We start from the raw sequence: 14,362 nt of genomic DNA on the forward strand, positions 1-14,362 counted from the left end.
AAGTAGGAGTGGTAGTTGCTGTAACAGTAAAAACCATACTAAAAGCTAATAGTTAATACTATATGCCACACTGAATTTTGAAAACAATGAGGTTAGCTATTACCATTATCTTAATTTCACCACTGAGGAAAAAAGTCTCAGAAGAAATTAACTTGCTAAAGATCCCCAGATGGCACGTGGCAGAGACTGCAGTGAACCAGTTATTCTGCCTCCAGAGTCTATGCTTGTAACCACCTCACTACTTCACTCATCATTATTTCAACTTTCTATGGGAGTTAATACTACAGCATCACAACATGCATCAGTAAAAGGGAACTATTAAGACTGCTGCAGTTAAGTATTTCTGGACAGTAATTCCTCACTGTGGTATTTCATTTATTTTAATAAATAAAAGTCATACTGTGCAAAATTTGGACATATACTATTATCCAAATACGTGGACATATGATAAGACATTCAATCTTTGCAAAAAAAAAAAAGACATCTTATAGAATTAAGCTACCCAAGGCTCAACCCTCCTCATGCCTCAGTATTATTTGGGTTATCATGTCAGGTTTTATAAAGAATAAATGTCCTTTCTGTCTGACTCTCCCAAATATACATCCCTGTATTCATTAGAGAACCTTTTCCTAAGAGCAAAACTCATAAAAATTACATTTAGGAAACAATTTTAAAACAATGAAAAACGTTAAGATAATATTAAATGAATAAGCTATCATATGAAACTATAGAGTGAGCACATGCAGAAAATATATGTAAAAAACAAAAATTATCTAAGAAATAAAGGGACAAGAAAATCATAGAAAAATCTGTGCTAGAACATTTTTAAATTAAAGAAACAGCTAGACTAATATTTTTCAACAATTTCAACTAATAATTTTTCAACAATTACTTCTTGCTTATACTGGCACTGTCAATAACCCACTAACTGCATTAATGGGATATGTATTTGTGGTTACTGGAGGAAAAATTTCAAGTGAGGAATTCAGTAAATTCTAACCATTTGATAGGGCCCAAAGTACTTACTAGGTAATACCATTTTAATTAACAGAATTAAGCCCTTTGGCTAGGATTCAGTAATTATTAAATCATCAAGTTAAGACACATGAAGATGAATTATAAACTGCTAGGTAAATTCTTTTTAGCCAAGTGTGGTGACACACTCCTGTAATCCTAGTACTCTTCAGGGCTGACACAAGTAGAGCAAAAGTCTGAGCCCAACCTGGGCAACTTAACTTAGCCAGACCCTGACTTAAAATACTAGCTCAGTCCAAAAGCCCTGAGTTTAATCCCTAGTACTGTAAAAAAAAAAAAAAGAAGGTACTATGATGATACAATTAAGATTGAAAATAACTATTACTCACTTTATAGAACTCACATTCACCTGGAGGGTCACAAAATCTGCAGGTATATCAACATAACAAGCACCTGGACGACCGTAGATACTGATTCTCACGGCCTGTGTTTATTACAGATAGAAGAAAAGATGTTTTAAAATTTCAATCCTTAATATCATATTCCATTTAAAGATACTATTTAACCATGAAATGAACATTACTTTTATTTTTCTAGACATCTTTAGTTGGAGAAAAAAACAATGTTAATTAAAATTGAAATGTCCTCCATTAAGCCTATATATTTTAAAAGGTACAGTACTGTATGTTTGTTTTAAATGGGAGAGATAAGAAAGTATTCACTTAGGACTTTAAAATTCCTGTTCTAAACTGGGCACGATGGTGCATACCTATAACCCCAGAATTCTGGGAGGCTGAGGCAGGAAGAATACATGTTTCAACCCAGGCTGAGCAACTCAGTGACTTATTAAGACCTTGTCTCAAAATCTGAAAAGGGCTCGGACTGTAGCTCAGTGCAAAGGCCCTGGGTTCATACTGTGTACTCTCCCCGCAAAATGCATACTCTATTACATATGTTATTAGCCTTGGAAATTATTCCCTAGGCTCTGTTCACCAAGTTTTTACACTGTTATATGTACTTCCACCTGCTTCCTAATCCTAATGATTTAGCCAAGATTTCAGGAACTGGGATGTTGCAGTATGTGTCCAATCATTTTTATTACAGATTTGAAACAGTTCAAATGTAATTTCACATACAAATGCTAGATAGCTAAAATTAATTTACAATGTACTGTTTATTTAAGAAATGGCCTGATATGCATTAATCTCAACTTTCAAAATTAATTGTTTTACAAAAGCATATTAGAAAGAGTACCCAGGAATTTATTTAGTATAACTTAAAGTTAATTCTAAAAACTACAGCACCAGAGATACTTTTGTCCAAAAATAACTTTATTTTACCTATGTGTTTAAATAACTAAATGTAGCAGGAGTGAATATTAAAATGTAAATAGCTTTTTAACAATGTCTTTTTAACAGTCTGGGTAAATTTCTAATTGTCACTTATTCAAGAATAGAAACAACAGTACTAGAGGGATAGCTCATTCATAGAGTATGTGGTTACCCTTGTAAGGATCTTAGTCAATCCCCAGGAAAACTTGTTAAATATCATACCTTTTCAATGACAGAGGGAATAGCTTCTACGCTGCTGGGCCGGGCAGAGAACTTGCTATATAATCTACAAGCTTCAACCTATACAGAAAATGAAAATCATTTGAAATTCAGCTCACAGTCAGATTACTCTTCTGAAGGAAGACAAACTGTTAAATAATTACTTTCTATTACATTCAGAGGTAAGATGGAGAAAACAATTTAGAATGTCTCTTAAAAGCCCACTGAAAGCTTGGGATAGTGGTATATGCCTGTAATTCCAGCATTCTGGAGGCTGAGGCAGGACCACTGCTGTGAATGCGAAGCCAGCTTGGGCTAAACAGTTGGTTCAAGGCTTACCTGAATTACAAAGTGAGACCCTGTCTATTGAAATAACAAATTTCTACATCAGTATGATTTAGGAAGCAAATAAAAACAGACACCATTTTCAGTTCTCAGATTAACAAACATGAGAAAGTGTTGTCTACCACAACACAGGAAAATAGGCATTCTCAAAAACTGCTGGTGAGAGTTTAAATGGGAAGAGGAACTGATAAAAATGTCTGCAGGAAATCTTGAGAAGAATATTACAGAGCCCAGCAATTCCACAGCTTCAGTGATGTTTTCCTTCAATTTTTAATTTAATCTTATCAATTGTTACTATTTTCCTTTTCAGGGAAAAAAATTTTGTAATGTTTTCTTTTATTGATACAGTTTTTACAGCAATTATAAATTTCCTTTTAGTTAATTTATCTGGTCTACTTTTTAAGATATATCAGTGTCTCTTAAATAACTGTTGTGGGGCCAGAGATATAGCTCAGTGGCACAAGTGCCTGCCTGGCAAGTGCAAGGTCCTGAGTTTGATTGCTGGTACAAAAAAAAAATTACTAAGTAAAAAACCATTATTACTATCTACCATCAAGTAAGTAAAACTTCAGTTCCCTTCTAAGAGCATAAAATTATAACTCCTGCATTAACTTATACCACAGTTTGCAGTTTTAGATTATCATAGGTAAAACTCCATTTGTGGCTGTGGGTGTAGCTCACTGGTAGGGCAGGTGCCTAGCATGCATAAAACCCTGGGTTTGAAGCTTAGTAACACACAAAGAAAATCTTTTATTTTTGAAGTTCTCACAATAATTCCTGATTTACTAAGAGATTTTGTCAACAGTTTTAACTTTGCTCTTAACTTTGTCCTGCAAACACTCAAATAAGCTGGGCATGGTAGTACATGCCTATAATCCCAGAATTTGGGAGACTGAGACAGGAGGATGACCACAAGTTCACTGCCAGCCTCAACTATACAGGGAGTTCAAGGCCAGCCTACACTATGTGGCAAGATCCTATCTTAAATAACCAAAAACAAAACAAAGGCTCAAATACATTTATTTTGTATAATTTATTCTTATTTGCTTTCTAGACCTATTCTTAAAACTATTTTATTTATTTTTGTACATTTCTGTGGTACTGGGGATTGCACCCAGAGCCCTCACAATGACACATTCCAGCCTTTTGTTTTTCTATTTTTTGAGACAGGGTCCCACTAAGTTGCTAAGTTACCCAGGCTGCAACTCTCGAACCTCCTGCCTCAGTCTCCCAGTGCAGGGAATACAGGCGTATGCCACCACACCCAGCAAAACTGTAATATTTTCTTTACAAATTTTGTCAAGTTTTTTTACTTCTGAAACACCTTCCTTCCCTCTTCTTCTAAAATAAAAATAAACTCACCCAGAATCTACTGATAATCATTTTGAATAGGATTTTTCTTAGCTTTTCATTTCCATTACATCTGGGAGGCATAGTCCAAAGTCCTCTTTCTACTCATCTAAACCTCGCGTTCGGCTATTTTAGCAATGGTGATGATGTATATCTTTAGTCTGTTGTTTTTTAAAATAGGGTTTTGCTATGTAATCCAGGCTGGTCTTGAATTTACTGTGCAGTCAAGGTGGCCTCAAACTTGTGATCTTCCTGCCTCGGCCTCCCTCTAAAGTCATTCTTACTTATACCTACATTTTCTTGGCTCTGAGAAGAACTTATTTCAGAGTTTCAAATCCTATCAATTTTGGTGCATTTCTTGAAAGCTTGCCTAAGTAGGGTCTAGGCAGCCCCTTCTTACTATCTACCTTGAGATTGTCTTGTTTGGAAACATTATCTATAAAGTACTTTAGGCACCTCTAACTTTTTTTATTTTATTATTTTTCAGATGATAATCTTTTAAATCCTGTCCATAACTCTAATACATTAGATACCTGAGGAAATTCCTGAAAGTCTCCCATTGTTTCTTGATTTCTTTCAGAGGAACCACCAATCACAATCAAGGGCCTGAAACAATTTTTAAGAAAAAAATTACAAATGATATCATGTAAAATCCTCAGCAGACTTCCCAATGCAAAAGAAACAGCTCAATAAATGTTAAAGAGAGACAGAAACAGACAGACACATGGAGAGACCACATTACATCCTCCTTTAAGAACTGTAGATTAAAAAATACTTAGGATACAACCTGATGTGAGCAAACCCTTTCATAATTTTTTTAAAATGCAAAATGTATTGCAAATGTGTGTCTTTGTCTGCATCTCACTGCTGGATGCTGATGCTAGATGTCTACGTATAGTGATACAAAATGAATTTTCAAGCTGTTCTCATTTTTGGGATATGGGGAAGAGAAGTTTTATATTTTCTTAAATAAATCTATATGGAGATGGCAAAATAAGTGACATTTCTGAGCTGTAAAACTTTTATCCCTCAAGATGAAGAAAAAAAAAAACATACAGCAAACCTTAAGGTCCTCAAAAATATCTCAACCTAAAGTAGATAAGAGAAAAACTAGGAGGGAAGAATAAAAACAAACAAAACTGTAGGAAAAACAGGGCAAGAATGAAGATAATATCCTCCCCACCAAAAAAAAGTTAAATGTTATTACTGATGAGAACATAACCCCCTCAACCTTATCTTACATTCAGAAGGAAATTAAAATGCTGTATTTATCTCTAAAGGACTTAGTAGTGTTATTTTCCTCCTAGTATTTCTTTAACTATATGTGGTACCCAATATAACAATTTGATATCCATATATACAATGAAGTTATTGCTACTGTTAAGAAAATTAACATATTTATCATCTCACATAGTTACTTTGGGTGTATGTGTGGTAAACATATCTAAAATCTACTTTTAAGCAAATTTCCAGTATATGATACTACGGTTTTCCTCAGGTACATTAGAACTCTAGATTTACTTATCTTACGTAAGTAAAATTTTGTACCCTTTAACATCCATCTCCCCATCCCGCCCCCCACCCCGCCTCCATCAGCTTGCCTGTTAATCACCTTTCTACTTTGCTTCTAAGCATTAGAGCGTTTTCCCCCAATTCTTTCCACCCCAGATCAGCTATACATAGTAACATTATGCAGGGACATTTTAAGAAAATGTTCTCCGTAATAACAATTTGATTACCAACAGTTCATGTTTGCGTTGGCCATACCACCCAAGGCATGGATGAGACCTGGGCCTGAAACAACAAGGCATACTCCTGGCCTAGAAATAAAACAGAATTTATTTTATTGAAAGTAGATCAAATTTAACAACTGAACAAGAGGAACAAGCACAAGCAATCTCATTTTTGAACCAAGCACTTTCAGTTCATAACAACTAACTCATATCACTTTAGGGTGAAGTCTGGCAACCTTCTTGGACTTCAAAGAAAGGACATACAGGTCTTTACTGTAACTGATAAAAACAATTATTAGAATACTTTTAATAAAAAACAAGAGGAACATTATATCAGTCTTCTTATAAGAGTACGGAACCTATCCTCTTCACATTGTATTTTACTACCCTCTTCATATCTTGCTATTACATTTGGTCTAAAACAAGTTGACTACATACAAAAGCAAATTTTGACAACTGAGTATTTTTTGTATGAAAAAAAATTTTTTTTCTCATTTCTTAACAAATATAAAGTCAGCTGGTCTATGACAAGAAAATAATTCCAAATGTAATGTTCTTCCCCAAATCTTTTTTAATTGAACTTGACCGCTTTCTCGTACACGTGACTTTCAAAAGCTTAAAGCATTCAAGAAGGTACTGCCATTTAATTCAGCTTGGCGCTTACCATTTATAATTTCTTAAGAATATTTAAAACAGACTTTACAACCAATTAACATAATTACACTACCACCAAAATTTAAACTTCTATACAGTACACTCTGGCACAACTTTCTGAGGCAGTAGAAACATTCTCTTTCTGCAGTCTGAAAGAGTATTTAAAATGTGACAGCTGAAACGAGGAATTACTCACTGAGCGCTTGAAATGTGACAACTAAAACAAGGAATCATAGCTTCAATGTTAGTTTTCATTAATTTCAATGTAAACAGCTTCATATGGCTAGTAGCTACTGTAACAGCACAGCTCTAGAAGTTCATTTGAACAAGAAAACTTTTTAAAGTACAAATTTTTGACATGCCCTAATCATCATTCTAGCACTTTTTCAATTAAGCTATCAAGGAACCCATAATTTACATGCTTTCTAGGCTAAACAAAAAGATTAAAATATTGTTCATATTTTAAAAAGTGAAGAAAATGGTAAAGATACTGTTTTTTGGATGGCTTATTTTCCTCGCAAATTCTGAAGGTTCCTATCAAAGCAGGATTACTCTGGCGAACTCCAGACTTTGAGACTGTATTTGTTTATATTTCTTAGCAATTTACTTACTAAAGTAGGATACAAATTTTAGTGAGAGCCCAAATTCTGCTTTACAAATACATGTGTAAACAGAAAAAGTTTTGACAAAAATATGACAAATTCTTAACAGCTAAAGTATTACAGGAGATTTTAGTTTTCATTCCTAGATTATTTTCAAAAATGGGTGTTTAAATAACTATTAATTACTATCAGTGTGGCTGAGACAGTGTCTCATTCTGTAGCTCACCTGGCCTCAAACTTGCGATGTAGTCCAAGCTGACCTTGGACTCTCAATCCTCCTGTTTTTAGCCTCCTGTGTGCTGGGCTTACAGGTATGCAGCACCATGCCCAAGTTTAAAAAGTATATATTAATTTTTAGTCAGAAAAAGAGGAATGGGTAGCTAGGTAACATGGATTCATACTAAAAAATCTGAACAAGTAGAACAAGCCCCACTGATGTCATTTTTGAATCAACCATTCTTGTATTAGGTGGGCACTCAGGACATCCAAGACAAGATATGACTCATCAACTCACTATGTGATCACCAGTGATTCATTCTGCAAAACGTTAGTATGTCCCCCAACACACTTTTCAGGTATTGTCATCCTTTTGATCTGGCCCTCAAAGAGTTCTGCATTTATTTTTCTTTACTACTACCATCTGTAATCTTTCAAGTCAAACTTCCGGCTGAAAGATAAAATAGTTCTATCCAAAAATATTCTATAGTTGAAATAAAGCAAACTTTAGTTTACCTTCCAGTCAGATATCCAACAGCAGAGGCAGCATACGAAGCCTACAAAGAAAGAACACTTGGGAATTAAAGCATATTGGGATCTTATAGCATAACTATGAGAAAATTTAGTATTTAGGGATTAGAATTTAAATGATACAAAGAATCTGAATGCTTTACACAGTAACAAGAAATCTACATATAAATTTTGAATGATTCTTTAGGCATCTAATTTCTAATTTTTAAAGGAATTTGTCTTTCTCATCTATGCTATTCATGCTATCCTTTAAATATCTTCAGGATCCACAGGAACATCCCTGTTTTTATATATGAAATTATAAAACTCACCACAATACAGAATCAGATAAATAAAATAATGGGCAGGTCACATGCAGACTAAAATAAATATCAGATTCTGACTTAAAACCTACCACTGGAGGCAGCTGTACAATTGAAATGCAACCACTTACTTGCCACTAGAAAGCTTGCCACCAGATGCAGCTTAACTGTTACTTGCCACTCACTAGTGGTTAGTTATTACGACAGTTAATAAGTAACTTACTTGTTATGGTTTCTCAGCCGTCAAACCTCCCTACCAGTGTTAATCTATTTGTAGCCACTCCCCAGTGCTAACATTACTGCCTCAGCTCTACTTCCGATCATTAGGCATTAGATTCTCATAAGCAACACACGGCCTAGATCTCTTTCATAGGAGTTCATGCTCCTATGAAATCTAATACTGCTGCTGATCTGACAGGAGCTGGAGTTCAGGCAGTACTCCAGCTCTGAGGACAGGCTGTCAATACAGATGAAGCTTGCCAGCTGTCCCCATTCTACTGTGCAGTACTGGTCTGATGCTAGTACCATGGGTAAGGGGTGGGAATCCCTGTTTTAAAGCAGCAATTTTTGATTTTGTTGGTTTTTTTTCTATTGTTCATTTGTTTTCTAATTCCTCCATGTCTACTCTTGTACATATTATTTTACTCTTTTCACTTTGATTTCGATTTGCTTTTTTTCTACCACCTTGAAATACAAGCTTAGAGCACTTTTTGATATTCTTTGTTAATAGATTCATTTAAAACTACTTCTTCTAAAAAACTGCTTTAACCACAAAGTATAAATTTGATATTTTTCATCATTACTCAACAAAAATATTTTCTATTTTTCCATTGTGTTTTCTTCAACACATATTGGTTATTTAGGGTCTGTAGTGATGTCTCCCTTTTTATTCCTGATATGGATTATCTGTGCCTTCTTTCTTTTATTCTTGATCAATACAGCTCAGTTTACTGATTTTATTAATGTTTTCAAATATTTAGAAAAACCAAAAACTGTGTTGCTTAAATTTCTGTGATTATGTAGTGATCTTCCTGTCACTAAGTTTTAGTTTACTTCAATATTGTCAGATTATATACTTATTATATGCTTTTAATCCTTCACAATTTGCTGAAATTGTCCCCTTTTTACATAAGGCAACCACTATACCTATAAGTTATATCTTTGGCCTTCTGTATTTTTTATTTTTGAGACGGGTCTCAAAAATTGGACCAGGCTGGCCTTGAACTCACAACCCTCTGTGACGCACTGAAGAGTTTTTACTTGTTTTGTCTTTTCCATCACTAGAGACTGAATCCAGGTGCACTGTGATTATGTAGTGATCCTCCTGTTACTAAGTTTTAGTTTACTTCAATATTGTCAGATTATATACTTCTTATGTTTTCAATCCTTCACAATTTGTTGAAATTGTCCCCTTTTTACATAAGGCAACCACTGTACCTATAAGTTATATCCTTGGCCTTCTGTATTTTTTATTTTTGAGACGGGTCTCAAAAATTGGATCACCCAACCCTTTTTGAGACAGTCTCAATAGGCTGCCCAGAGTGGCTTCAAACTTGTAGTACTCCTGCCTCAGCCATCTAAGAAGCTGCAAGAATAGGCGCGCCACATGCCTAGCTTTTTAACTGTACTTTAGCTCATAATTGGAAAATGTTCTATCTAGATGTTTGCCCAAAGCTTCATGTGCTCATAGGTGGGGCTTTTGGGAATTGATTAGATCACTAGCTAAATATGACGTCAGAAGGTAAAGCCTAGATACAGGTGGTAGGTCACTGGGGGCGTGGCCTGGAAGGGTCTCTCTGTCTTTCTCTTCCCTTGATAGCACTTTGCTTCCCATGGCCATGCCTTGAGCTATTTCTCCTCTGCCATGCTGCCCTGCTGCCCTGCTTTGAGTACATCTCTGAATCTTTGAGGTGCCAGCTGACTATAGACTGAAACCTCTACAAACTGTGAGCCAAAATAAGCCTTTCCTCCTTTAAATTGTGTCAAGTACTGTGTCCCAGCAATGAGAAACTAACTAAGACAGGAAGAGAGAGAAAACACTAAATTAAACACAAGATGCTCTGGGAAAATGTTGAGTACACTTTCAAACTCTTCTTAGTCTAGGACTCTTTTTTTTTTTTTCCAGTACTGGGGATTGAATCAGCGCTGGACAAGCACTCTACCAATGAGCTACAGCCCCTTTCCTTTGTATTTTTTATTTTTGAGACAAGGTCTCACAAATTTACCCAGCTGGCCTTGAATTTGCAATCCTCTGGCCTCAGACTTCTGAGTGACTGGGATGACAGGTACGGACCATCACACCTGGGTAAGGACATTATCGTTTTCCAGTATTATTTCTTTTCTTATCTTTGGAAATTACAAATGTGGTATTTCCTAGCCTTCAATCAGTTTTAAATGAAGTAGTACACTGAACTTAAATAAATCCACATTAAGAACATAAATGTAACAAAAATACATGTTTATGAATCATAATCCTAACTGACACCCCTATTATATGGCCAAATGAAGGTACATAAAAGCTCTGTTCTTTTGCTGTGTTGCATTCTCTGCTGACCCTATTTTCCCTTTCACATATAAAACCAAATCTACATAGGAAATTAATAAGACAACTCCTAAGAAATGTAAGTACCTAACTTAAAATACTTGCTGCAATAAGAACATTTATTCCAATACTGAGAATTATTCCCCACTTATTATAGCAGGATAAGAAATGTTGTTACACAATGCAAAATATAAAACAATATACAACAAAAAGTATATTCCTCTGGCAGATATCAAAGATTCAGAGGTAACTGCCTTTTTTTTCTTTTTTTTTTGTCTTTTTGAGACAGGGTCTCGCTATGCAGTTCAGGCTGGTCTCGAACTCGCAACAATCCTCCTGCTCCTGCCTCAGCCTCCAGAGTGCTGGGATTACAGGCATGCACCACCACACCCAGTGGTAACTGCTTTTATAGTTATAAAAAAATCTGTCTCTACCAATGTGCCTCCACTTACAGGTAAAATAATATATAGTACTTAAAAAGAGCAGACTCAGGAAACAAAACAGTTTTGACTCAGATCCTAGCTCACCTACATTCTTCTGTGTAATTGTGGCAAAACACTCTCTATATTGGCTTTCCCATCTACAAGATAACAAGATTCAGAGCATAGCTATGGAAATACAATCAGTGTAAAACATTCAGAATAGTCCCCGCGCAGAGAAAACTCTCGGTAAATTAACTTTCTGACAATCTGCCTCCTTGATTCCTAGTATCTCTTGATTATTCCAAGGATCTGATGAAAGACAAGCCATACCCAACTACACTTCAGCTGAACTGGGAACTCCTTCTCTGGGGTTCCACAGCACCTTGGAAATATCTGTATCACACTATATGCCACATTATAATAAAATTGTCTATTTAGATCTGTACAGTTATGGACTATGTCTTCCAAGGACAAGAACTAGCGTTCATCTCCTTATCCACTGCCCTAAGGATTCAGAGACCCACAGTGAAAGCTTAGACACACTGGAATAGAATTTCAGTCTGTCTTCTGGCTCCTACTCTGCTGGTCCATAAATATCATTTTCCTAAAGTAAAATTCTAATTATGTCTCCCACCTGGTTAGAAAACTTTTACAGTTTCCTTCACTGTCTATTTTTTTAAAATGTCTAAACTTCTTTTCTGGCTAGAGAAGATTCTCTATAACCTTCCCTTGGTCTAACCCATCCCATCTTGCAACCCACCATAACTTCAAATTATCATGATACAGCATAAACAAACATTACCTGTAGGGCAATCTTCCTTATCCTACCAAAGAGAACCAGTCATCCATTCTGTCCTACTATTGTTCCTTATATTCATCATTGTGAGAGTTACTACACTAGGTAATTTCTTTCTATATATCTTGTTCTCACCCTCCCAGACTGTGATCAACATGCAAGTCAAGACTAAACCTCATTTCTTCCTTATATCCCTTTCTCTCAGCAGTTATGTAGCACAGTATCTCATACATAGTACATACTTAGTGTTGCCATATGAAGAGGAAATCATGGTAGTCATACCACTTCCAGAGAAATAGCAAAAGATAGGTCCCACTAATAAGTCAATGGCTTCAGCTCACACAGACAAAAGAACAGACAGTTGTTCCAACTAAGAACAACCTAGCATGTATAAAGCCCTAGGTTTGATTCCCCAGCACAGAAAAGAAAAAGCACTCAGAAGGCTAAGGCAAGAGGATTGCAAATTCAAGGCCAGCTGGGTAAATTTGTGAGACCTTGTCTCAAAAATAAAAAATACAAAGGAAAGGGGCTGTAGCTCATTGGTAGAGTGCTTGTCCAGCGCTGATTTAATCCCCAGTATAGGAAAAAAAAAAAGAGTCCTAGACTAAGAAGAATTTGAAAATGTACTCAAAATTCAAGAATTGAAAGTTTTAATACAAAGAACCCTATAAATCTCAAACTTTGTCGATAATAAACATTACTGAACAGACGGGCTGAGGATTTAGCTCAGCGGCACAGCACCTGCCTGGCAAGCGCAAAGTCGTGAGTTTGATTCCTGGTACCGGAAAAACAAAAACAAAAACAAAAACAAAAAACATTACTGAAATGAAAAATAATGTACTAAGTGCAGATGTCACACAAAAGCTTCACCCTAGCCAGGTATTGTTAGGTGATATGACAACAAAGGAAGCATATTTTCTTCTCCCTAGGAGCTCACATCTACTGGAAGAGATGAAGGAAACTATCTGGGCAAGAAGTGGGAGTCTAAAGAGAGGGCACAGTGGAAACAGAAAGACGGAACACTTAACCCTTGGCTGCACAGACAGTATGTGAAATCACAAAAGGGATTCTCAATCTTTAAGGCAGCATGGCTGAGAGAAGTGTGAGGCTGGGTTGACAAGAAATCACTGAAAGTGGGTTGGTAAAATGTCACATCTGAGCCAGGTGTGCTGGCACAGGCCTGTCATCCCAGCACTGGGGAGGCTGAGGCAAGATCACTGAGAATTTAAGGCCAGCCTGGGCTCTATAGTGAGCTGCAGGCCAGCCTGAACTACATAGCGAAATCCTGTCTCAAAAAAAACAAAAATTAATTTAAAAAGTCAAAAACCAAAAAACCCCAAAAATAATAAATTATTTTTTAAAAGTCACATCTTTCTTTTCCTGCTTCCAAATAAGCCTCTAAGAAAGATGGGCATAAACTGTGGTGAAAGGAGACCCAGACTGGGATCTGGACATCTGAGCTTACTGCCTGTGATAGCCTTCCTCTTTGTAATATATCTCAAGACTTGGCTTTCACTCATTCATCCTAAGGTGAACAAGTATGTGCAGACACCACACCGGCTCCAGTGATGTAGGAGTGTGGTGAAGAAATAACATCCTTGTTCTCTTGGAACTCAAAGTCTAACAGGGAAGTGAACTGCACTCAGAAATTCTCCCTTCTAGCCGGCATGGAGGCACACACCTGTAGTCCCAGCACTCAGGAGGTGGGGGCAGGAGGATCCGGAGAGTTCAAGGCCAGCCTGAACAGCATAGTGAAACCCTGGTCCAACAAAACAAAACAAAACTGTCCCTTTCCATTCTGACATTTACAACTTGACAAGGCACACAGTATAATACAGTAGTATAAGCAAGGACGCAACCCAGAATACCTGAGTTCAAATTCTGGCTCTGTCATTATCGAGTTACCGGGCAAATTTTATTGAATCTCTCTGCCCCTCACTCTTCTCATCTGCCAAGCGGGATAAACAACAGATAAAATATCAATAGTGATTCACAGGCGCAAAGCATGAGATAGCAGTTAAACGCTCTCTGCGCGTCTGCAACGCGTGGCTGGCGCTACTATTAAACATTCCCAGGAACGTCCTGGGCCCCCTGCGCCCGCACTCACCGCCTGCTCGTTCCGCATCCCGATGTACCTGATGCCCAGCTCCTGGGCGGCAAGGGCGATTTCAGTCACCGGGATGCCCACGACGCCAAACATGTACTGCACACTCTAGGGGCCAAAGAGGAAGGGAATAAACGACGGACCGCTCACCGCATCGCCACGTCCCTCCCTCCATCCCGGTCTCAAGCGGAAGGGAAGCTCCGCGGCCCGCGCACGTCCCCGTCCCCACGTCCCCGTCCC

At 36.9% G+C, this 14,362-nt stretch overlaps 1 protein-coding gene across 1 annotated transcript in view; it reads right to left on the reverse strand.

Annotated features, from left to right (window-relative positions):
• The window catches only part of Hacl1 (2-hydroxyacyl-CoA lyase 1), a gene marked incomplete at its 3' end in the record, with an annotated part of 40,487 nt that overhangs the window by 25,105 nt on the left and 1,020 nt on the right, over positions 1-14,362 (reverse strand). Inside the window, 6 exon segments of the mRNA XM_005387308.2 lie at positions 1,365-1,459; positions 2,529-2,606; positions 4,754-4,826; positions 5,960-6,040; positions 7,942-7,982; positions 14,126-14,230. Coding sequence (XP_005387365.2) covers positions 1,365-1,459; positions 2,529-2,606; positions 4,754-4,826; positions 5,960-6,040; positions 7,942-7,982; positions 14,126-14,230 — 473 coding nt within the window.

Source organism: Chinchilla lanigera, unplaced genomic scaffold (assembly GCF_000276665.1).
Source record: "Chinchilla lanigera isolate Chin_1 unplaced genomic scaffold, ChiLan1.0 scaffold00029, whole genome shotgun sequence".
Classification (NCBI taxonomy): domain Eukaryota; kingdom Metazoa; phylum Chordata; class Mammalia; order Rodentia; family Chinchillidae; genus Chinchilla; species Chinchilla lanigera.